This window comes from Nothoprocta perdicaria, unplaced genomic scaffold (assembly GCF_003342845.1).
Source record: "Nothoprocta perdicaria isolate Ctin4 unplaced genomic scaffold, notPer1 scaffold_2, whole genome shotgun sequence".
Lineage (NCBI taxonomy): Eukaryota > Metazoa > Chordata > Aves > Tinamiformes > Tinamidae > Nothoprocta > Nothoprocta perdicaria.
Window position 1 is genome coordinate 640,321 of NW_020455204.1, and position 25,145 is coordinate 665,465.

At 52.3% G+C, this 25,145-nt stretch overlaps 1 protein-coding gene across 1 annotated transcript in view; it reads left to right on the plus strand.

The window, feature by feature from the left end:
* The first annotated feature begins 270 nt into the window (after window positions 1–270).
* The window catches only part of SRRM4 (serine/arginine repetitive matrix 4), a 28,807-nt gene continuing 3,932 nt past the window's right edge, over window positions 271–25,145 (plus strand). The window contains exons 1-9 of the mRNA XM_026037417.1: window positions 271–401; window positions 9,317–9,463; window positions 10,899–10,982; window positions 11,275–11,346; window positions 11,847–11,873; window positions 12,354–12,404; window positions 15,292–15,378; window positions 16,368–16,530; window positions 24,039–24,376. Coding sequence (XP_025893202.1) covers window positions 271–401; window positions 9,317–9,463; window positions 10,899–10,982; window positions 11,275–11,346; window positions 11,847–11,873; window positions 12,354–12,404; window positions 15,292–15,378; window positions 16,368–16,530; window positions 24,039–24,376 — 1,100 coding nt within the window. The remainder of the gene's footprint in view (window positions 402–9,316; window positions 9,464–10,898; window positions 10,983–11,274; window positions 11,347–11,846; window positions 11,874–12,353; window positions 12,405–15,291; window positions 15,379–16,367; window positions 16,531–24,038; window positions 24,377–25,145) is intronic.

Genomic DNA, 25,145 nt, shown 5'->3' on the forward strand with positions numbered 1-25,145 from the left:
GGGACCTGCCCGGCGCTGCTCGCGACGTGGCCGCTGTCACTCGTGGCGCGGGGAGCGGGGGCGGCGCCGCGCGGGGCCCGGCCCCTCCGCCCGCCTCGCCGCACAAAACGGCGGCGGGGCCGGCGCGGCCGCACACGCGCCCCGCGAGCCGGCACCGAGCCCCAGCGGGCCGAACCGAACCGAACCGGGCCGGGCCGGGCCGGGCCGAGCGGGGCCGGGCGGGATGTAGCGATCAGCACCGCGGAGAGCGGCGGGGCCGGGCCCGGGGCCATGGCCAGCGTGCAGCAGGGCGAGAAGCAGCTCTTCGAGAAGTTCTGGCGCGGCACCTTCAAGGCCGTGGCGACCCCGCGGCCCGGGAGCATCATCGTGGCCAGCATCACGGCCCGCAGGCCGCTGCCCAGGTAAGCGCTGCCCCCGGCTCGGGGTGGGGGCTGTCGCCGCCCGGGCAATGGGGCTCCCTCCTGCCCGTGGGGTCCTGGGGCATCCTGGGGACGCTTGGCAGCATCCCTTGGTCCAGGCCCCGCGGAACCCATCCCGACCGTGCCAGAGTGATGCTGGGGCGGTGGGGATGCAGCGCTGGTGGGAATGCAGCCCTGGCATCGGTAGCATGTGGCTACTGCCTGGCTCTTTGCAGCGGACCCCGCTGCTCCTCATCACCGCGTGCCCTCTGGCAGGGCTGAGCCTGCCCGTGTTCCCAAGCTCTCCAAGAGGTGCCCACAAATCGCCGACCTGCTGCTGATGCCACTGGAGTTGTGGGGGCTACTCATCCCCATGGAGGTGCTGCCAGACACTGTCCATCCACCTCGCAGCAGCCCCCTTCTAATTCAGAGCAGTTTTGTTATGGTTCTTCTTGTTATTGGTTTGAAATGCCCACTTTGTGCTGGTTTCCTGAGGCACTGGGGCTCCTGTGGGTCTGTAGCGATGCTCCTGCTGCTCTCCTGCCGCTGGGAATGAGCAGAAGTTTGGTGAGCAGGAGGGGTCGGGAGGGAGAGCGGCTCGGTCTGTGGGCACCACAGAACCCCACGGTGGGGTTCAGGTTCAGGAAAGCTGCTGTCTCACTGGCTGCACCTGATCCCACATGGAGAGTGGAGCAGAGGGAGCCAGGCTTCCGAGCAGAGGGAGCCTGGCTCATTTCCGCAGCCGGCGCATGGCTCGCCTCTGCTCCGGGTGCACGAGAGGTGCTGCCATCGTCCCGCTCCCCCCTGTGCTGGTGCCACTGCCTGCACACCAGCCCGCGAGCTGCTTAAGCAATTGGTACCGATGGGGACCATGCAGGGCTAGCGCTGGTGTGCGGTGGCCGGAGCTCGCGCACGGGCTGCTGGCTCAGCCACAGGCTGGTGCCCAAGCTGAGCACGGACACGAGCGTTTCCATCTCTCTCAGAAGCCCCCAGGTGCAAAGGGGCTCTCCTGGTGTCCCCCCATGACATGCAGACCATCCCCGTGGCCTCGGGCCTGCTGCGTTCCACGCTCTGGCTCCTCGTGAGCGCTGCGCGAGCGGAGCTCCCTGCCTCCATCCCCCGCGCGTTGCCGCTGCTTTTGTCTCTGTGCACCATATGCCAGTGGCAGCAAGTGGCCGCAGAGGGGCCCTGGGCCAGGGGACGCTCCCTGCACCACGGCCACCTGCGCCCCGCGCCTGCATCCCGATCCCTTGCACATCCCCGCTCTCCTCCACTCTGGGAGCGGTTTGTACCGGGCTGCTCATCCCGTCGGCCTTTCCTCCCTCCCCCCCGGCCCCGAGAGCACTCCCGGCTCTCGGAGCAGCTTAGGGCAATGCCAGCGCGCAGCGCGGCTCCGGGGCACAGCCAGCCCGGGCGTCCGCAGGGACGAGCACGGCGGCCATCTGCTCCCTGCTTCGCTGCCGCCAGCCCCTGCGCCAGCGAGCTCGGCCCCGGCGCCGCTGCGGCGGATGCTCCCTGTGAGCCTCTTGGGGAGCAGCAGAGGGGACGGTCCTGGCCAGACCCCCCTTGCTCTGCGCCCAGATTCTTGGGGGGGGGGTTGGACCTGGCCTAGGCCAAAACAGCTATGTGGGCGCGGGCGCTGGTGGCCGTAGGGGCTCTCCAAGCTCGCTGGCTCTCAGGGAGCTGTAGAGGGTTAGGGCTCTGCTGAAGCCGCGAGTCCCCTCGGACAGCGACGTCCTGCCTTCCGCCGGGGGCTTTTTCAGGCTAAATGGATTATCGACCTGCTGGCAGCAGAAAGGGAAAGCGGAGATGCCGGGCGAGGGGCTCTTCCAGCTCATCCACCAGCAAGCGGGGACACAGGCCGGGCTTGGGGGCCGGAGCGGGGACCTGGGCAGCCTGGAGAGCTCCAAGGAGCCCCCTGGCTCCCCCCACACATCCCCCCCTGCCCCGGGGCTCCCCGGGGTCCCCCGGCATCTGCCGGCCGGGGGCAGCAGTGGCCGGTGCGCCAGCCGCCCGCTTGCCATCTGCCGCCTCCCCGCCGGCCCCGCTCCCCGCGCGGCATCGCTAATGAGCCCGCGGCAAGCGGCGGGGACGGAACTGGGCTCAACTGAACTAAAAAGGCGGCCCCCAACGCGCTGGCCACGCCGCTCACGGCGCTTTTGTGCCCCCGCACAGCTCCAGCTGGCCGGCGGCGAGCGAGCCCTGATTAGGCAGCTCCAGAGGCCGCCGGAGGGGAAACGGAGGGGGAAACGTCTTCTGTCTGGATGGAAAATCAGCAGGGAATGCAGGGAGGGGACAGGCTTGGTGCTTATATAAAATATTTGGGTTTTGCTCTTGAATGAAGCTGTTTGGTGATGACCCCAAGTGTGGCGGGGGTCACCTGGGCTGCAGCCGCTGGGCTGGGTTCCCTGCAGCACTGGGGTGCAGAGCACAGGTTTGGAAGGAAAAAGTGAGGAAAGACAGCATTGTCAGGGAGACCCCCGGCTCTCTCTCGGAAGGGCTGACTGGCAGGAGCAAAGCAGCAGCTCTGCGTGCAGGTGCCGAGCGAGAGCCCTGGTGGCTCCTGGCCCCTGCGGCTGCAGACGTCACGGTGTCACCGCTGTCCCACTTAACACTTCGTGTTTAATTGAGGTTGCTTCATAAATTAATACCCAGGGATGTATAACAGCATGAAGATGGGGTGGTCATTGCAGCTTATTCCCTCCGCTCCAGTGCGAGTGGACACTGCCGCAGCAGAGCTGCCACGTGGGGACACTCCGGCCCTTGGCAGGGGTTCCCACGGAGGCTGCTGCTGCCCAGGCACCTCCTTCTCTGACTCCCTACAGGGCGTTTTCCCTCCTTGGATTTTCCTGGCGTAAGACGGAGCACGTCCAGGTCATGACTCGGGCGTCCTCAAGCCCTAGGATTGCCTGGGAAGATGCTTGGCACGGGCTTGCTCTGGCCAGTGAACCAGGTTGGACTCAGGTAACGGAGATATTTGCAGGGTTGGAGAGTCCAGCTGGTAGCCAAAACAGCTCATGCCACGGGCCAAAGCCCAGGCCTCCCAGATTCCCACCCGGGACCTTGCTGTGCCATCCTCCGTGGCCCAGCTGGGTGCCACAGCAGGGAGGGCAGCTGCCCAGCCTGGCATTGCTGCTGCCACGCAGGTTAATTTTGCACTGGAGAGTGGGCCGGGAGTTGCTGCCGGCTCTGCTGGACTGCGAAACGTGCCCAGCGGCACCTCCTGGCACCTCCTGACATCTCCTGGCACCTCCTGGCTGCTGGGCAGTGAGGAGGCCGGGACTGGAGCTCCCAACCCGTGTGCGGGAGCCGGGCAGCCGCGCGGCAGCATCCCCTCCTCGGCCGTGGCTCCGGGCCCCTGCGCCGTGTCCGCCACTGCCGCCGTGGGCTGGTAGCGCCGTTCTGCGCTGGCACCGATTCCCGGGTCTGCAATTTCCATCGTCGGTGCCCAGCTTTTTATAGACCGGGAAAACGGGAGAGCGCTTAATGAGCTGTAATGTTGCAGAGCTGCTGCCGTGATTGTGCCTAATTATTTTCTTTATAAAAATAATTAACAAGCCACACAACCTCCAGCGTGAGAGGCGCGCGGCGTTAATTAAGCCACGCGGTGTTTCCAGTACAGGGAGCGGGCAGAAAGTCCAAGTGGAGCTGGGCAGGGGGCTCCAGATGGACGGAGACGCCTGTTTTGCTGCGGGGCTGGATCTAATAGCATTAATTCAGAGTCCCAGGGGGTCTGTTCGCTCTTACTAGCAGACCAATTCCTCCCTTTTCCTGGAGATATCCTGGGAATGAAGGCAGGACGAGGAATTGCTTCTGCGACCCCCTGCTCAGCCTTGTCGACCCCAGCAAGCAAATGAAATTAGGATTGTGATGGTGATAAAGCCTGCGGGCAGACGAGCAGAGGCGGGAGCCGGGTTCAGCACGGGGCGCTTGCTCCACGTACATCTGCTCCAGCCGGGCACGACTTGCCCTTTCGGAGCCGCCTCCCGAGCGCCCAGTCCCCAGCGCATTGGAAGGCCGGCGCTGCAGCTCCCGGCAGCGCTTGCCGGCCTCTCTGGCAGTAACATTTAACGAGCCACGTTGCTGCCCGATGAACTACCCGTTTCGTGGCTTCCCGCTGTCCTGCGCTGAGTGCCTGCAGTCCCAGAGACCCAGATGAAGCTGCTTCAGGTGGGCAGCCCCAGGGTGCAGTGGCTGCAGGGTGCTCAGAGCGAGCCCAGGATTGCGTCGAGCCAAGCCAGGACTTTCCCATTCCTATATCCGGGGATTTCTTTTTCTGTTCCCATATGCAGGAGAAAATCCACATCCTTAGCAGGTATCATGGCAGGGTATTTGCCCAAGGAGAGGGATCTGAGGATTGGAAAGACCCGGCGCTCCTCCCAGGCACTGTGCACAGCTCCGGTGGGCTGGGGTTGAGGCTTCCCAGATGGTTCCCATCCGGAATCAATGCCAACGGGCCGTGTCTATACCCTGGCAAGACAAGTGCTGCCAGCCTGCGGGGTCAGGAGCAGCAGCTGGTGTCCGGGCTGGAGCTGCCTGTGGTCCTGGACCACGCTGTGTCCTCTGGAGCATCTGGTGCTGACAGCCACCTCTTCCAGATGGGAAGTGCCTGGGTTTGGGTTCAGCCGTGCAGAACCAGGAGGCTCCTGGCAAGGAAAGAGCCGGGCTGCTGCGAGAGGACACTTGGAGTCCAAGGGATTCCGAGTTGCAGGAGTCCAAGGGGCGAGAGGGGTTTGTGGTGGGACACCCTACAACCACTCGGGGTTGTGGGACACAACACACCACACGGGAAGGGGGCAAGGCCTGGCTGATGGAAATGGGGTGAAATAATGGATATTATGGAATTGGGTTTGTGCTGTGCGATCAAAACCGCCTTGAGAAAGCCACGCGCTCAGGCTGCAGCTGGTGCCTCTGCTGCCACGCAGCAAAATAGCTGTGAGAAGATTAAAATTGGACTGGCTCGGAGTCAGTGCAATCAGAGAAAATATCACGGTGATTTGCTATTATAATTTTCAATAACAAACCGCAGGGCTCCTGCCACACCGGCGCGAGGTGGGGACGGGAACCTGCCTGGAGCACGCGCGGGTTTGTGGAGAGCACTTGCAATTTTCCCCATCTCCTAAATTTGAAGAGGTATTTTTAGTGCACATCACAACCAGATTTACGTAAACACATCTGCTGGAGCTGCTGCTTGGAAATGTCTTTGCAACCTCCATCTTCTTTCTCCCCACCTCCCATCCCTGGGACAAAGGAGCCATTCGACCGTTTTCCTTTTTAATCAGCTGAGCAGAAGCAAGAGAGCGAGAGGGACGATAAAAGGGCACTTTTACTAGCAAAAGCAGCGGTTTTTAGCAATGCTGCTTTCAGCGGGCCGTGTTCCCAGGGACGCAGCGGCTCCCAGGGAGCCACGACCCCGTGGTGAGGGGCACCTCAGCCAGGCCCTGAGGGCTGGCTTGTCATCCTCCCGCAGGGCCAGGGCACAGGGAAGGATGGGCAGGGGTGCGAGCTGGGGCTACCGGCCACGGGGCACCGCGGCACCCGGCCGGCTTCCCTGGCCGAGCCGATCTCCGATTGGGTGCCGTAATTAAGAGCACTTTGTGGCCGATGTTTAATCTTTCTCTCCATTTAAATGGGATTGATTTTTCCCATCGATTTAGCCGACGTGCCTCCATCTGGCCACGTCCACCAAGGAGGAGCACGGCTCCTGTTGGCAGAGAGTTTCTCATGCTCTTCCTCGGGGTCGCTCCAGGAGCCCCTGTCCTTCGGCAGATGGATATTGCCAGATCCATGCCCTGGACGAGGGCATCATCATCATCATCGTTTTAATGCCCAAGGAACCACCCACAACTAACAGGCTCATCGGAGATGCTTTAACCTTTTTAGTTGTTGCGGCATCACTTGGCGGGAGCATCTTCCCCGAGGGCTGCAGAGCCTCGAGGGTTGGCAGGGGCAGAGTGGGGAAGTTTTCCAATCATCTCTCCCAAATTCCATCCCGAGCTCAGAAATGCCCCTGGCACAAGGGTGGCCAGGGCTTGGCTTTTTGGCAGGTGCTCCAGCTGGCTGCCCTGGAGCTCTGGGGCAGGTGACACTGTCCCGCACAAGCCCTTGCCATCCCCAAGGAGCTGCCTCGCTGCTACTCTGCCCGTGTCACCATGGCAGGTTTCACCCAAACTCCATCAGTGCTTGGGTTCTCCGGCTTCATCCTGGTCTGCCCAGAGATGCCCTGCAACAGGATTTCCCACTGCTCTCAGTGCTCCGAGGTTGGGAATACCTGGTTTCTTTCCCACCGATGACCTTGTCCGCATCCTTTCTGCTGTGGGGAGAGAGAGGCCTGCTGCAGCAGCGTTCTGGCAGGGAAGGAAAACGTGGGAGAGCCCAAATCTGCAAGCTCAATGTCCAGGGAAAGCGGCCAAGGGCTGGGGCTGGTGGCAAGGCAAGCGGGCCGGTGCTCCAGGCAGCGCCTGCTGCTTCCCACCCATCTGCTCCCACCGTCTGGAAAAACCTGGCAGGGCAAAGCCTCCTTCCTCACTCCTCTTTCTCCTGCCTGCTTGGGCTGTCAGCTGGGGCTGCGGATATAAACATATATATATATATATATTTTTTTTTTTCTTTCAATCAATGTCCGTGGGAGTTAATCCGAAGGGATTACCAGCCAGTTTAGAGCGTTAGAGACTCTTAGCATTCATCGGAGGAGAACATTTGGTTGAATCTAAGCCAGCCTTTGATGGGATTGGAGAATAATTATTTCCATCAATAATTACTTCCAAGCGCAGAAGGAACGACTGGTTCCCAGCACACGCCAGGGCAGCCGTCCTTGCCGATGGATTTTAATGCAGGGGCGCTCAGTGCACGGGAAGGCAGGTGGCTCCACTAGTGCCAGCGTAGGGATGTCACCGCCATCCATCCCACCGGGATGGGTGTCACTGGTGCCCTAAAGTGCCACCAGTCCCGGGAGAAACCCTCCCTTCTCTGCTGCTGGAGCTGAACCACGCCGGCCTTTCCACCCGTCATTAATTTGGGGACGTTTTTAATGGATCCTAATGACTGCGCCTCAGAAGACTGTTCTTAAAAGGGGTTTGGGAAAGGCCACAAGCTAATTAGTTGCACAAAGAAAGCAATTAACTATGTAGCTTCCCGGATGGGTAAAAATAACACAGATGTCAAAAAGCGACTGGGAGATTTATTACAAGTGAAGTAATCGACTTCAAAAGCCAGAGGGACCCAAGGCTCCGCCAGCATCGTCTCCTGTGTATCCTGGACTTGAGGCTCCGCACCGGCCTCTCCCTCGGTGACCCCAGCACTTGGATTTGACTAACGCACATCTAAAGCTAACATGTGAGAAAATTGCCTCCCACAACACACCGTCGTAGCGTTGTCTTGCTCTTTGCAGCAGCACTTTTCCTTGCAAGAGCACTCTCACAGCCGTACAGCCTGAGCGCGCGCCGCAGAATTACGCAGTGTTATAATGAGGGGGAGAAGGGACCCTGCTCTCTGTCCCCACAGAGTGCCAACCCGCTGCGGGTACAGCTCCCCAGGCCAGACCAGGCTCCAACCTGCCAATGCTTGTTTGATTTCTTGGAATAATCCTGTGGATGACACAGTGTTCTCGGCACCCCTGTCGGGTATGGTTTATGGCTTTCCATTAATCCTCGTGTTCTTTGAAATAAACATCTCCGGGGCCTGCAAATCTACTTACTTCCCTCCTGAGTGCTTGAGCTCTAGTTTGTTTGGGCTTACTTACTTTATTCATTTATTTATTTATTTATTTCCATTTCATAAATTCAGCAGCCCTGTGTCCTCCTGCCCAAGCCCCAGTGGAGACCTCTTTTTTGGAGACCTCTTGCCCCAGGGTGTTGCCATCCCGGCTCTGCTCCTCATTCCAATGCGATATCGTCCAGCAAGGTGCAGTTTGGTATTTCAAATGCAAAAAACTTCTCTCTACCAGACCCCAAGGCAGTTGAGGCCAGACAAGATTTTGGCCAGGCCTGCATGTTTTTTTGGGACGCTTTGTGCCGAAGCCAGTTGCAACAAGTGGCCATTTGGTTTCTGGCACCTCTGATCAGAGACCTTGACCTTGGTCTTCTTTATTTTTTCTGGGAAGTTTTCCTGCTGGAGCATGCACTCCCTTCTCTGCATCCCCATGCAGACGTGTCATTGCAATGTGTAACATGTTCTCAACTCAGCCACATTGCCAATGAGGTTCAAATAAACGCAGGGCTGTAAAACCAGGCTGCATGTCCCAGTCTTGCTGCAACTGGGCAGACAAACACAGAGGATCTGTCTGGGGAGAACATAGTACATGTGCTCCAGGCTCTTCCCTTGGCAAAGCATCCAGTGAAAAGGCCGAGTAGTCCGAGCAATGACTGGGGATCATGGCATTGGGTCCCTCAGGCCCTCTGGGCTGAGCTGTGTCCTTGATGTCCTGCCGCAGTGGGCACTGACTCAACAAACCTGGTGTGTGGGCGGGAGGCGAGAGCTGCTCGGGCCACACGGCTGCGCTGTCCTTTCCTGCATCTCAAGTTGAATGTAGACAGCGAAGGGCCCTGCATTCCAAGCTGAATGTAGACAGCGAAGGGCAGTCCCCAGTCCTGCCCTGCACCCAGTCTCGTCACAGCTGGAGCGGCTCCCTGTGGAAGGCGCTTGCATATGTCCACACTCCCTCATCTCACTGCCCCCAAGTGCTGCATTAGTGCACCCAGACCCTTTTCCTGTGGCAATGGGCTACGTAGGTTGGGGAGCAACATGTACATTTCCTTGAAAGGCTCAAAGCCATCCACTTCTCTTCTGTGTGGACTGTAGGTCTCTGGCTATGGAAAGGAAAGCAGTGTGGATTAAGGGTCCATAGGGAATCACACAAAAAGCCTTCAGCAAATGTAAGGACAGTTTTTCACTGCTGTTTTTCTCTGCTGTTCCCCTAGCGCTGGGACTCTCAGCTGCCTGTCGTACTCTGCAGAGGACAGGTGTCCTGAAAAGGCAAGTGGCAATGCATCCAAGGAAGCCTCTGCCACCAACGGTTGTGTGAAGGGGAAGGAGAGGCATGACCATGTTCGCCACCGGTCACGCAGGTAACAGCGAGGGCCATGAGTGTGGCCAACCCAAAGCGGGGCTCACTGAAGTGGGTATCTGTGATTATTTACCTGGGCTGTGGTTTCCCATCCCCTCTGTGGACCTGTGAGAGATGACCCCAGGACGGGGGACAGAAGAGCTTGAGCTGCCCCATGAAGGTGGCTAGGACTCAAAATGAGGTTCATGGTCCCCATCTGCCTGCAGTCTCCTGTGTTATTAAGCTGTGCTGGGGCTCCGCGTGAGCAGTGAGCTCATATGTGTTCTTGGATGTCCCCTTGCAAGGAGCCCTCGGTGAGGGCAGGTGGCCTGCCAGAAGCCCTGTGCCACCAGGGTTAGTGTGGTGCCTTTGGTTGGGAATTGCTATCAGACATTCCTAGCTATGTCTGTATCAGAGACCAGCAGCACTGGCCTTGTTAGGACACAGCTTTGTTATCAGCTCATCATAAAACCCTGGCAACTGAAGAGGGGAATAATGGGTCAAACTTTCTAAATGAGGCAGCCAGAGACACTGAGCCCTTCCTGCTAAACTGTTTCTATGATTAAAGCCTAGCCATTTGGTTAAAGAGGCTAGAAAGAAAGAGAAAGCAAGCACATTTCATATCTCCTGATTTCAGGCTAACCAGAACAATAATCTAAAGGGTATTTTTAATTAGACTTTGATTACAATCGGGGAGAAACAATTAAAGTCTGATCAGCTGAGGGAGCAAGTGTCTACATCAAAGACAAAAGAATTTGTCTTGGGCAGAGGAGCAGGGCTCTAAGCAAAGCAGCCCGGAGCCCCACCGCGGAGGCTGAAGGTCTCTCCGCACGCTGTGGCCGTGCCTGGTGCTTTTCCTAAGTCACCTTTCTCTCCGTCTTTAAGAACATTTGCTTCCCTTAATGAATAGCCACAAAGTACCTGTTGTCGTATTTTCAGCCGCGTACTCCAAATTAATTCAACTACAGCATTTGCTTTTCATTGAAACATAATGTGATTTGCTCTTGTGTGTTTTCAGAAAAAAAAAATCAATTTGCTGACTTTATTTTTTTTGAGGTTTAACAGCTGTGTAAGAGATGCATATCACTAAATTACCATAGCACCTCAGTAAATATATATTTTTATAATCAACTGCCATTTACCACGCATTAAGTCCTCTAAAACAAGCTAGAGAGATGCATCTGGCTGCAGTAATTACTGCATGCAAATTAAAGGCTAATTAATTATTTAAAGCACATTTACAAAGGGCCGCGAAACTTAAATCTCTTCAGGCGCTGTTGATGTTGGCCAATGTGTAAGCGGCAGGCAGGGCTGTCTCCTTGAATCTCCATTTCTCCAATTCTCCATTAAGCAGAGCTGCTTAATTCGCAGAGAGGCTGTGAGAGCCCCTTGCCCCTTCAGTGCGTATCTTTTATTATCATAATAATTATTATTATCTTCCCACTGCGCCCCTCCAGCCGCTCAGGTGAGGGGCAGCGCACCCCGCCGCCAGCCCGGGGGAAGAAAAAGAAGAAGAAATCCAGCCGCAAGAAGAGAAGGAGGTGGGTGAAGGAGGCTGGGGCAGCCTGTATCGGAGGAAAGATGAAGGGAAAATGGGGAGAAAAAGGGAAAATGGGGCTCGAATGGAGGGAAAGGGCCTGGCGGGGAGGCGCCAGGCGCCATGTTGTTGGGAGGCGCCATGTTGTTGGGAGGCACCATGTTGTTGGGAGGCGCCATGTGGCGCCGTGTTCCTCTCTGCTGTGGGACGGTGCTGGGGGATGAGGGATGGCCAGGGACCATCAGGGACTCTGGTGTCCCCCGGGTCCTACCTCACACCCGCTGCCTCCCCCCTAGGTCTCCCTCCTACAGCCCCTCCCCTGTAAAGAAGAAGAAGAAGAAGAGCTCGAAGAAACGAAAAAGAAACAGGTATTTTGCCCTTAAAAATACAATTCCTTCTTTATTTTCTGCCGTCGGCGCCTTGGGCGCTGTCCCGCGAGGCTGGGCCTTGCTGTCTATGCTGCGTGGTGGCCGCCAACACGGGTGGGCACCATGGAGCAGTCGTGGGTGGTTTTGCAGAGCCACAACTGCTCCACGCACGGTGGTGCTGATGCTGTTGGTGAAACAGGGGGAAAAAGTCCGGATCTGCAGCTCGGCCAAGCCCAGATGGCAAGAGCCAGGGAACGTGGTCATCCCCAGCTGTGCTGGGCTCACCCTCTTTCTCTCAATTACCTCTTCAAATTAAAGAGCATGCTGATATTTTTAAAATAGCAACTATTTTGTTTCTTTCCCTCCACCGCTCATCTGAGAGCAGTGGGTGCCATCTCCTCGGGAAAGTTCAGGTATTAATAATTCATTGAACTCAGATAAAAAAACATTAAGTGTACCTGTTTTGTGGGTTTTTTTTTTTTTTTTTTTTTTTTTTTCAGGTTATCCTCAAAGAAGAGAAGACACAGGTAAAACTGGAGCAAGTGTGGGTAGACTCTTAAGATTTAAATGGTCTTTTGGGGAACCTGGGAGGTTGAGATTCACTGGGTATAAAACATGTTCCTTCTCTGTTTTCCTGTGGGATTCCCTTTCCTTTCCCCATCCTATGCATGTGCATCTCCTGACAGCACCCATCTTTAAAACCTCGAGGCCAGAGTCATCTCAGTGCCTTTGCTGATGTGCACTGGAAGCACTCTGCCGACTCCAGTGTGTACAGCACCCAGAAACATTCATCTTCTCCATAAGGAAATGCGAGGCCAGCAGGATGGCTCACCCCGTTAGAGATCCCTTCTGTCCAAGGCCTCAGACCCTCTGTGCCAAGGCAGAATATTCATCCTTTTCACTTCTGTTGCATGCTTTGGGGTGAATTAAGTGTAACATTAATGTGTGTTTGTGTGACTTTTTATCAGAACAGAAATCTCCCGATTAATTAGCCCTTTCTTATTTAGTTCTTCAAGCCCCAAAAGTAAGAGAAAGGAAGAAAGAAAACACAAAAAACAGTAAGTAGCAATACATGGTACTCCCTGCCCTGCCTCTGCAGGGCTACGGGGCTAGAAAACATTTGGTGTGTCTGGCCCTTAGGAATTTGCACTGGCTACAAAGTGCCAGGCAACTCTCCGAATTGTTTTGAAGCTAAAACCGGTGCTTCTGGTTTTGCCAGAATGGGAAAAGGCTTGTAGAGGCTGGAGGTATTTCATTTCCCTGTGTTCTGTGTCACCTGTTTTGGCATTTCCTTTGTATCACACATGGGATGCACAGTGTCTTGTTCATCCCTCCCTGAGTAGAAACATCTGCCTCTTGTTGAGGGCAGCATGATAGAATGAACTAGGATCTACCTCCCTGCTGTACGTGGGACTCCCACGGAGCACAGTGCCCTACAGCCTCCACTGTCCAAAGAGACTTCCCGAGGAGCTTTATCACTGTCTTATTTGTTCCTGAACAGCCCTCAGAGGTTACAGTAGGATATACATTGCAACCATATATCTGAATGGAGCAGAAGGCAATTGAGGTGGGGATCTGGGAAGAGAAGTGAGTGTTTGGAGCTGATGGAGGATATAAAATTATGGGATTGAAGCTCACATCTGCCCTGAAACACAACCCTTGCCCTGTGGGGAAGGTAACCCAAAGGGTGCTCTATGAAATGTGGTGACAGTTTTGTTGGGGCCAGGAGGAAGGCCTGTTGTAAGCACTTGACATCACACCAGAGCACACTTTCCCAGCTGCAGGGAAGGATTTTGGAAGCAACTTCTCTCACAGTTCTTCTCAGGATTCACTTCCTTTTCAGCCTTCTCCTGAGTATTGCAACCTGTGGTTTCTCACCTGCTTTCTAAGCAATGAAACAGCTCTGGGGCTGAACCCTAGGCATCAAAATCCTGGCTGGTTCTGTTTCTACTTGGAAAGGGAGAGAAATCCACTTACACGATGGGACTCTGCTGACTTGATTGGAGTTTGAACTTCTATCTCTTAGTCAGAAAATGAGTAGAGGGATGATGAGCCCTAACACTGCCCCAGTGACACCCCAGTACCATTTAGGACTGGAGTGCTTGGGAATCATGTAGATGTAGAGGATGCTGAGTTTCCTGTGCCAGTTCATTGGTAAAGCTGAAGCTTTCTAGGTTGTCAGTAAAAGGAGGCATCTCCCGAACACACCATAGTGTAGGCAGCAGCCTAAAAACCTGTAATTAAAGCAAAGATTGGATGCCTTGCTCAAATGCATTGACCTAGGGGAATGAGAGCTGCTAGAATTGCTCTTTGGGGATAAACGAGACAGGGTGTTTTAGCCCTTATCTCTCATCTCACAGATCACAACTGAGCCACTCCTGGTTGCTGCAAACATCCTCATTACTGCTGGGTGTGTGGCAGAGAGATCCCACGAGCCAGTTTAGAGCAGGGTTTGTGTATAATCACTTTGCTTTGGCTTATCTTTGTTGAGCAAGTGGTTACCCAAATCACATAGGATCAGTTCTTCCTCCTGCACAAGTGCAAAAGCCTTAACTAGGGGCACCGATGGAGAGGGTAAAGAGCAAAGATGGAGGGTTTTTACAAATCCACCAGGTATTCAGTGCTGCCAATTCCTGCTCTTCAAAAATAAGGAGGGTGGAATGTGAAGGATTTTTTTTTATAATACAATAGTAGAGTATAAAAAGCATTAGAGAAAACAACCAAGTGAAGATCAAGCAATTGCCTTGATGCCTTTTCCCTTAAAGGAGATGTTGTTCTCAAGCAGTTGGTTTGGTGAATTGCCCAAAGCTGTCCAAATATGTGTGTTAGTGTTGTCAGGCACTTACACGGCGGGGTTATGAAATCAGACTCTTCTCACCAGCTAACCCTTTATTACATTCACCTGTTCGTACCGCAGTGCCAGGCAACTACAGTACGAGGTCTAAAAGATCTGGTGTGATAGGCACCAGGCACAGCAAGAGGGAAAGAGGGAAGGGGCACTGAAGGTGCCAGCTTGCCCCCCAAGTTGTCCTGCTGCCCACAGACAGAATTTAAGCTTTTGACACTGGCAACAACAGTTCCTCAGTGACAGAGCTGGATAATCCACCAGGAGCAGTCAGAATGGAGCAAAACAGGGTGCAGCAGGGTGCTGAAGTGAGGTCTGTGTGCACAGTTTGCTTGTAGCTGTCCTGTGGCCTTGGAAGCCCTAGAAAAGTGACTGGGGAAGCTCGTGCATGTGTTCACACTCATACAGCAAGCAGGGAAGGAGCCCGTAGCCCTGGCTGCACCCTCCTGTGTAGAGCGGATAGGCAAGGCTGATTGTTTCCAGGTGCTCTGTGTGTGTCTCAGCCTGTCCTTTTGCACCTGCTCTTCAGTAAGGAATCAGAGAAGGGCACACACTTGCTGCAGAGAGGGGCACAGCATGACGTGTGGGCAGCTGAGTTTTATGACTAGCCCTCCAACAGGACAGATCTCCCCAAGATCTCTGACACATCTCTGGTCAGTAGTGCAGAGGTCCCAGGGTTCCCTGGCTGTTTTAGGGTATCCTTCAGGATGGAAGGTAAGCAGGTAGGAGGCACATAACCTCCTGATGGCCTTAAAAGCAGAGAGGATTTGTCCTCTCCACTCCTCTCCTGCACACAGGCCTGTAGATCTCCCTCCCAGGCAGGCTCTACTGCTGCCCTAATAGCTTGTAATTAAACGACTAGCATTGATCTCAGTAAAGTGGTTATCTAAAGTGGCCTTTTAGGTTTAGATATGGAGGGATGGAGAGTATCTCATGCCCTCTTAGTGTCCTGTGCAAATGTTTCATGCACCAATCTCTTTTGTTTAACATACAGATCTCATTTCTGCTTCGGATGTTGTTGTCTCAGGCCTCCAACTGTGGAATCTTGCATCCCCCCAGTCTGCCAGCCTAATGGTGGTTTTTCTCTCTGCTTCTTAAAGCTCTCGTGGGCGGCACCGGAAATCTCATCGGCACCGTCACTGTCGCTCAGAGAGCTCCGATTCCCACACCGCTAACTGCCGAAGCAGGTAACGTCACCGCTCGCTGACCTCGGTGTCCTTCTACAGAATTCCCCGGCTGGGCTAGGAGTTGGGGCTGCAAAAGCTGCTGTGACGCACAGACACTCTGTGAAGCGGCGTCTCCTTCTGTTAGCAGCTCTGTCACGTGCTGGAGGGTTGAGCAATTCTTGGCCTTGGCTGTAGAAAAGAGGGGTTTGGCCCAAGGAGCAGTGGCTGTAGCTTCTCAATCCAGTAGCTGCAAGTTTTAAACCCCAAGGCTGATGATCAGTCTGCTCTCTCTTCGCCAGCATATTTGCTCTGTACTGCTAACATTCCAGGAGAGTCCTTAAACTTACTCTTAGCAGTGGAAATATTTTGGTCTGTGATGTTTATTAGCCTCCATTTTTGGCCTGATTAACATCTCTGGCTCGTGGATGCCAGCTACGTCCTGGGAGCAGGTGATGGTGAAGATTCACATTGCAATAGGAAGGCCCATAACTCATGGGAAACATGAACATTTTCATGTTTCACATTTTTCCAAGCAGTTGGCTCTATAAACTGGCCCCACTCTCCCACTCCACCTCTCCTCACTACGAGGAACTTGCTCATGGAAAGCTGAACAGTGAAGGGAGGATCAGTAAGGAGAATCGGTCTCTGGTGGGTGTTCCTACAAGAGCAGAATGGGGTTTTTTTTCTATTTTTTGTCTTCTTGGAGGAATACTGCCAGAGGTGTGTTCAAGGCTGTGGGAAACTGTTCTTTGCCTTGAGTCACAATAGAGTCATGGAGCTGAAATTTGAGGTTAATGTCCAAAACCACAAGTTTTCCAGGTGGAAAAGCTTTTTTTTTAGGAAGTAGAAGAACAAAACATCCCTTTTCTGTCCCTCGTGGCTGTCACGTGGAGGGCTCTCTCCCGCGTGCAGTGACCTGGCACAAGGACCTGAGGGGTGTCTACGGCGCCGCTAATGGGCACCACTGCAACACAGAGGAATAACGGCTGTGTCTGTCTCTCCTCCTGGAGGCACGGAGCCAGGTCTCGGGAGGAAGGGCGCAAAACGCGGCGAAGACGCTCCCGGCACCATTCAAAGGGCGCCGCAAAGCGAAGCTCCTCCGCAGAGGTTCAGGCCAGCCCACAAGCCAGCCAAACTCTCCCCCTCTACAGCTTCCTGCCTCCCAAGGATGTAGTAAGTATTACCCGCTCTGCTGCCTTGCTCAGACTAGCTGCAGAAACCCGGGCGAGAAATTGCATATAAAATTTTTATAATCCAATTATAGCGATGTTAGACAAAGTTGGTTCGAAGCTGTGTTAAGTATTAATGATGCTGCTCTCCAATGTATCTAAAGTCATTCCTTCCTTCGGTACTTTCACACCACGGGTGGGGCTGGAGAAGGGAAAAATTTGCGAAGACTCTAGTCCATGAATAATGAATTGAGGACACTTAACCCAAAAAAGTGGCCTCCAGCAATGATATTTTACGGAGAAATGTTTGTTATGCAGCCTTTGCTTAGCTGGATGTGAACTTAATTTACTGGTCTTCGTGTCCAACAGTTTAGCCCTTCAGGGGAAGAAAGGGAATCAAACATATATAAAAGAAACCTTTACATTTAATGAGTTGTTGATTATTGGCAGGGGATGTTTTCTGACTATGGAGGTGCTGCTACGATCACTGTTTTGCTGGTCTGACAAGCCCAAGGGCCAAATTCGGAGCTCCAGAGCAGCTCTCGTTGATGCTAATGGGAACTTCATGTGCAGCTGAGGGTAAAATCAGGCTCAGTGCCTTAGGCTGTTTTTCCGTATATGTGGAGACGTGCCTTGAATTTGAGGGAACAGGAGATGAATATTAGATATAGATTATTAAGAAGTCTTGCTTTTGCTTGCCACATTCTCCCCTTCTTCCCCATGGATGCAGAGCAGAGCTGTGATGCTCTTTGACCACAGTGTTAGTCTCTGAGAGGTGCTTTGGAGAGACAGGTTGCTACAGAAGACCCAAGGTAGTGCAGAATCCTCTACACGCACGTGTGCTGTGTAACAGTAGGGACGTCTTGGGTGCAGAACTGTCTAAGCCCCAGAATGGCAGGTAACAGGGCTGTGATTTTTCCTCCTCTGTGGATCAGTCAGTGGTTGGAAAGAGGTCAGTCGTACCCAGGAGCTGGTTACATCAGCTGGGAGATGGTGCAAGCAAGAGGAGACACCATCTGCACTTGCCTACCATGTTTTGGTCAGTGTGCATGAAGAGTCTACATGGATATAGACGGGAACAAGCTGTCTCACAAATGTATATACACACATTTGCTCTCATTTTATGCACCTGTTGAGCATGTAGTGCACATGAAAGTCTTGTCTATGCAGCTGGTTTCTAAGATAAAGTATGGATGGCAAAGCCTGCACACGGAGCACGTGTGTATGTGCACACACCTAACAAGAGTAACAAGCTCTCAAGCTTTTACTGTCATGAGCCTGGGGTGTTGCTGTCTGCCAACTCGGGGAAGGCAGGAATGAGTTAACAACTCCTCCCAAAAACAACCAGCAAAGGACTGCATTGTTTCACCAAGGATTTTTGGTTTGGTTTTCTTTTGGCTTGGGTTTGCTTGTTTTTGTTTTGTTTATTTGTTTTCTTTTTTTTTTTTCTTTTTTTTTTTTTTTAACACAAGACATATATTTTACATAAATGTTCAATTCTAAGCCTGGTTTTCAATTGGTACTAGGTTTCCTCTCTCTGAAGCCAGGGCCCAAGCCCTGTGAAGCCGACTGCCAGCTGTTCTGTTCCCAGAGCAAAAGTAAACTCCAATTTAAAACTGTAAAATCCTCTAAAATGAGCTAAACTCAAGCATGCTGCACTCCCTTTTGCACTTGCCTCACTCAAGAGTAAATGAGCACGCAAGCTGCAGGGCAGGGAAAAATCAGAGCATTTGTCTCTGATAATGCTCTATTTATATTTAAATATATTTAAAATCAGAGCATTAGTTGTTGATGCAGGTAATAGATGCAAAGTAAAGACATCAGGACTCTGCTGTAGTCTTTTGATCTAGGGTTAAGACCACACATATTCCAATGATAAAAAATATATCAGATCACTTAATGTGCAATTTGTTGGTGTCCTCTCTGCTCCCAATGAGAGGCGCATTCTCCTGGGGTATCATTCAAGAAAACTTTTAGCACTTGCTTAAATTGCAGCTCCTGGTTAAGGGCTATCCTTGACAGTTTTTTTTTCTGAATGAGATCTTTAAATATCATTCAAAACCGACAGGGGTAAATGGAATGGAAGCTTTTAATCTCTTCTGTTAAGGAGTACACGCTGCTGTTTTGAGGCTCTCCTGTTTTGTGTGTTAAATAGTTGTTAAGTACTTTTATGGTAGATAAGTAGTTTTATCAGAATCAGCTTTGAAAGCCTGGATAAGGATGAAAAGACTTTTTTTTTTGTTGAGATTTTTGATTCAGAAATGACATTCTATATCAACATTTTAAAAGCAATATCTATGTTTTGTATGCCAGTTCTTATTCTATTTTGCTTTTCTCCTGAGAAGTTGAAATGTTTGGTTTTAAATTTTACACACCTCCCCATCCCCCCCCAAATTACTGTCCTTCCTTTCTCTGGTAGGACCCTAACTTCCTAACTAGGCCTAGCTTTATCTTAGGAGGAAAAGAACAACCAGAATGCCCTGCCCATGCAACCCCCTAACTACTGCTTCCCCCCTTGTCTTTATTTGCAAGCCAATACCCTTGCTCCTCTACACACATGCCAAAATACTCCCATCTCTGCTGCTTTTCCTTTCTGCAATGGATTTCCTAGCTTCTCCACCTCTCTTCCCTTTATTCAGCAGCAACTGCAATAGTCACCTGTTGAGAATAGGATTAGAGGCCTGTGTCTCAGCATGCAGGGAAACTGTGGGTGATGGCAGCATCTATTTTTGCACACAAACAACACTCCCTGACCTGCTGCAAACGCTTTATTCCACACTGATACAGATATATTGTGTGCCACTCTGCTTTTAGTTTAACAGCGCAATATAAATACCTGCAGGGTACGAATCTAATTGCCTTTGTTGCACCTGATGAAGATAACTGCACGCTGCCTGCGCTTTCCTTGCCAGCTCCTTTCCTTCCACTGAAACTCATTTGCAATGTCACAATTTAACACAGTCTGCAGCCAGATTCTCAATGAGGCTCAATGGGGGTAAGGCTCTTGCAAACAGCATTGTTTATCTTTGCATTAATGCGTCTGCAGGAAGATAGACAGGGGGGAAATACTGTGCAGGGGCTCCCAGAACCTTGCAGCAGCCCTGGATGTTGTTTTCTAGCCTGGCTTTTTGGTTTACATGGGAAGAGCTGTTTCTTTAGCTCTTCTACACCATGTTTCTGTCAACAAACAGGGCTCTTAAAAATGGGAGGGCTACAACCTCGCAGGCTGAAAGGGGTTTTGCCAAGCAAAGGTTTATTGCTTTGCATTATCAGGAGTTTACTGCCGGGAATGGATTTTGTGATCCAGGCCACACACAAGTGTTGCCAGCCCCAGATAACCCACTGTCTGGCCTTGTGGGGACAGTTGTACCATTGCTGTCAGGTTCTTGGACCTGGCCTAGCTCTTTTGGTGGAGGAGGCCTGATTTGGAGCTCTTCATGCAGCTAAAAGGAATCTTTCCGCTCAGTTTTCCTTGAGTCAGGAATTTGTAATTGTGCCTAATGGGGATATAGAATATTCCTGTAGCACCAGTATTTTTGCACTGACTTTAACAGCAGGTTGGCTTTTCAGCTGGAGGCAAAATGCTAGCAGATTTAACCCATTTTCCCTTGGGCAAGAGCTGCCCCCGCTGCTCCAGGGGATGGATGTCCCTTGGGGAACAGCCCCCATGGAGCAGCCGCCTCGGAGCCCCCGGCAGCCCCTGTCGGCAGGTGCTGCTTCCCGTTCCTTGGCAGCTGTTTGCCGGGTCATCGGCGGAGCGAGGCTCGCTGGGGTCACCCACACAAGCTTTTTATCCCTTTTCTTATTATAATGCCCTGCAAACGAGAGAGAGGGAGGCATTATGCCCCTGTGAAAAAGAAATGAACTCTGCTTTGAAATGCATTGCAAAACAAGAGAAAAAGACCCAGGAAAGTAATCCCTCAGCTAAAGCGCAGTCTGTGCATTGCTGCTCATTGCTAGATCCCTGTTCCCATATGGCTGAGAAAATTTATAGTCATATCTCTCCTCCGGGCTGTTTGAAGAACGGTAAATGCACTTGTTCAGTTTAATTGGGAGACGGGTAGTGATTATATTTTTGTAACCTATTAGACTGTGGTGCCTCTTGATCTAGGAGCTCACTCAAAATTACATTCAGAATTATGAGTGAAGGCCTTATTTCTGCTCCTTCATCTTGATTCAATAATGATTTGGAACTAAAAAGAAACAATAAATACATATCTTGGGTACCATGAGGGCAGCAGTAGGTCCCCCTGCTGAAAGCTGCAGGAAGCAAAATTCACTGAGATTATTTAATTACTTGTTAGAGAGGGGGATAAAATCCAAGTGTTCACACAGAGCAAATGAGGTTTATAAAGGACCAAACTTTTAAAACACCCCAGGGAGGCGGGGAAAAAAAAAAAAAAAAAGCCATTAGAATTCAATTGAACATGGGATGTTTTCAGATGTGGCTCGTGGTTTCCATTTTGTGGGGCTGATGCGCCTTTCCTAAGCAGTAAAATGGAACAAAAGCAAAGCAAAGTCAAGGTCAGCAGAGAGGGAGTTTGCCTGCGAGCAGAGGTCTCAGTAAAGCACCACCAGCTTTCACGTCCCTCGCAGGCTCGAGCAGTTCCCATCCCGGCTCTTGCTCCAGGAGTCCCCTCTGGAGCCTGGTGCCCACGATCGTGCCCTCCCCTGGGCTGTGTGCCCTGTATCTCTCATCTTTCCACCCGCTGCCTCTTCCCGTGTGCTGCTAATGCAGCTTTTGGGCTGAAAAGGAGCTTGCTGGTTCTCAAATCACCCCATAGAGGTGTTGCCCTAGGAACAGCAGACACTTTGAAAGGTAAATTCCAGCAAATGCAAAGCAAGAGTGTAATATCCCAGGTCCCAGGGGCAGGCTGCAGAGCTGTTTTAGATATACCAGGAACTGCTGAATTTATTGCCTGTGGAGAAGAAAAGCTCTTTTGTTTTTAAGAGAAAAGGGGAGCGAAGCGTTTGCAAGTGCAGTGTTGGTGTCTCCCTCTGAGCAGCCACGTGCTCCTCCCGGGCTCTCCTGCCTGCACAGCCAGGGAGCACCTGCAGGGATATTTCTATGTCTGCAAATAAAAGATAGCCAAGAGCTGGTGAGGTCTGCGGTGTGCTTCAGATTCAAAGCAAACCATGCACCGTCTTCTAGAGCAATCTGCTGCCCTACTGGAAAACGCAGATAATCCTGTATCTTCTGGGATGTGGCTGGGGAGAGAAGAGTGGCTCATACCAAAGAGCTCACTTCTCCCAGGGCCCTGCTTATGGTGCCAGGGTTTCAGTAAGGGTTGGTGGCAACAGGAGGAGAGCAGGTACCTAAATGTCTTGTACTCTTTGACATCCCTCTTTCCATAAAGTGCTAGAGCTGTGAGGGCTCCCAGGGCCTCCACGTCCAGGGCTCTGAACATGGCCTCGAGGTCCCGGTGGATGGAGAAGGAACCCACAAAGAGCCCTCAGCTCTAGCAGATTTGCAGGGATGACCCAATTCCTGGCATCTGTGCAGTGCTCCTGTCTCTGGAAGGTACTTGGAGGTCCTCCAAGTGGCTATGTGTGCAGAGCACGAGGCCGTTGTGGATACCCCTCCTTGCGGGTGCCGAGGGCCCGCTCTCTGTTGTCGTTCAGCTTCAGCCATCACTGGTGTTGGCGAGCGGATCTGAGCCAGACCTCCCCGCCCCAGCTAATGCCTCTTGAACCGGGTCAAGAGCAACCCCTGAGAGACGCGTGTGCCGTGTGAGCGGCCGGCGGGGGGAGGCGAAGGCACCATCTGGTGATATGGAGGAGCTCCGTGTCCACAGGACCTGGGCTGTCCCTGCACTCGCTGTGGGGATTAGGAAACGAGCCCGGTCCCTGCTGCCCAGGGCTAAGCCCTCGGAAGGGGCAGCCCTGCCCGTGTGAGATGCAGCTCTCTGCTTCATGCTCATGGTTCAGGGTTTGACGAGGCGCTGGGGGAGCAGGGCCCTGAGGGAGGCGAGGCGGCGCCCGGCGCGCACAGGCCCGTGGCGAGCGTGTGGAGGAGGAAGCGGGCTGGGATGGCTGTGCAGGGCTCTGCAGCGGGGACACCACACATCCTTGTCCACAGGCCTGTGCAGGCAGGTGCCAGGGGCTAAGAAACGAGGGATAAACTACCCAAGTGATGCAAATCCACCCCTGTGGGGCTCGCGGTCCCTGGGGCAGTCCTGCCTGGGGCAGCTGATGCGGATGTGCTGTCCCAGCGGGATTTCACCGACGCCGGCGGCTGGCAGGACTGGGGCTGTCCTCACCATCCCCACCGCTTCCTAGCTCACCGCAGCGGGAGGATTTTTCCCTCACTCCTTTCTTTTATTTATTTTCCCCCCTCACTTCACCTTCTCTTGTCACTTCCGTGGGGCCGCTGCGAAGCCAAAGGGGATCCAGCACAAGGTGCTGCTTTTGGGCCCAGCTGCTCAGCCTCGAGGAACTGAACAGCCCCGGTGTGAAACAGAAGGACACAAAAGGGAATCACAAGTGAGACGAGCAAACAAACAGCCAAAACGCAGTCGCGACACGAGTGTACGTAGAGGAGTCGAGCGAACAGTTGGCAGTGTGGATTGAAGAGAGGGTTTATGTTTTTTTTTTTTCTTGTAATTTGAGACTCTAATGATGGACTTATGTTGCCCGCTCTTCCTTTTTTCTTACACCTTACCTACTAAAGGAGGAGTTCTTGATGGGTAAGTGGATGCTATCCGCAAGACACCAGGGAATTTATTAGAGGTCACTTGAGCGCTTTAGCTATACCTTCTTCAGGGGGAAAAAAGCACACAAAGAAATATCTGTATAATTTTAATTTTGAGAGGGATTTTTCTTTATCCCTTCCCCCTCCTTTTTTATTTTATTCCTCCCCTATATATATATTTTTTTAATTTCAAAGTGCTAAGGTTGTTTGTTTGCTAGTTTTTAATTTGCACAGAAGCCCTTGATTTTATTTTACTTTTCTTTATTCATTTTAGTGACATTCATTCGGTCTCTTTATTAAGCAAGCTTAAAAAAGAAGCCAGGCTTTTTTGAGATTTTGTTTCTTTTTTCTTTCCAAGCAGCATGTAGTTTTTTTGTATCTATATTCCTGTTTCTTTTCCCCTCCCCTCCCTCCCTTAGGTTAAATAGGGGCTTTTCCCCTCCATTTTACCTTTTTTTAATTTAGTTAGTTAGTTTGATTCTTTGGTTCCCCATTTACTTTGTTGAACTCTTTTGTTTTAACACAAATTGCATGCTGATATTCTTTGCATGATCTCTAAATCTTCCCGTTATTATAGCAGGGGGAAAAGACGTTTCTGCTTACTGTGGATTTCTTTCAGGGATATGTGCTTTGCTTTCTTCTTCCTTTCTTCTTTTGCTTTCTTTCTTTCTTTCTTACTTTCTTTCTTTCTTTCCTTTTGTTTCAGTGCATCATGATGGTAAAATTTCTGGGTTTATTTAAAAAATATCAGACAAAGTAAAACCAAAACAACCCCTCCCAAAAAGCATTCCAACAATGCCAAATGGCTTTTTTGCTTTCAGATCTCTCAGTCAGGGTCTTCTGCTGACCTCTTTACCAAAACAGACAGCCCGCTTGGCAACCTAGCCAGCCAGAACGGAGAGTATCATGAATATGACTCAGGAAACGATACTTCCTCCCCTCCCTCCACTCAAACGAGCTCCTCCAGGTCAAAGGACAGCCAGGAGAAACGAAGTCTAGTCCATGATGGCTTTGGCCATGCCTTCTCGTCCGGGAAGCCCAAACTGGCCAACAGCGATAACAGCTCTGATTCAGGAAACTCCTTCACCAGTTGCTTTTCCCAGAGCAAGGGAACAGCTTTGGAAAATCTATCTCCAGATGCCCAGGGACAAGACCGAAGGTCAGTGATTACCAGTAGCTGCTACTGGCAGCCACATACCTGCTGTGTTTTTGCTGGGATGACTGTGTTTCCTGCCCAGTTGCCAGTTGCAGGGGTGAACTGGTAGGAAGCTTTTTGTGGTCCAGATGCAGTTAGACACAAATCACATCCATGGTCTTGCCAGTCTGGAGTCCAGAGCTCGGCAAGGACCAATGCTTCAGAGTGAGGAGAGAAATGAAAACCCACCTGTCAGGCTCATGGGCATGGTGCGTGGCTGCCCTCCTGGTGCCAGTGTGGCCAGCTAGGCATTTGACCCAGGGCTGAGCTGTGCCCTGAGCACAGTCCTGCTTAGCTGGTCATGACCATGCAAAAGAAAAGAGTCATTGGCCATTGGACAAACTGGGGACTGGGGGATTGCCATACAACTTCCTTCCCTCTGTTTACCTTGGGAAGGAAGGGAGGCAGGATTCATTTTCCCTAGAACAATTATGGACTGTTTTTCTTCTTGTCCCCTGAGCCAAATTCAGTCTGTCCCTCCCTGGCTCATTCAGGACTGGTCTTGGGTGATTAGACAGCACTTTCTGGGTGGAAGCAGCACAAGGAGAGACAAGTGCCTCACTGGCTTGGGATAACCCAGAGCGTGAAGGCTGGGGAGCCAGAGCGGGAGACAAACCTCAGTCAGATGGCTCAGGTCATGGTCAAGGGAGAGGAGCACATGCCAGCCTCCAACACCTCCCATTCCTGGAGGCACTGGCCTTTTGCCAGGTACATACTGGGGATGCAGATATTG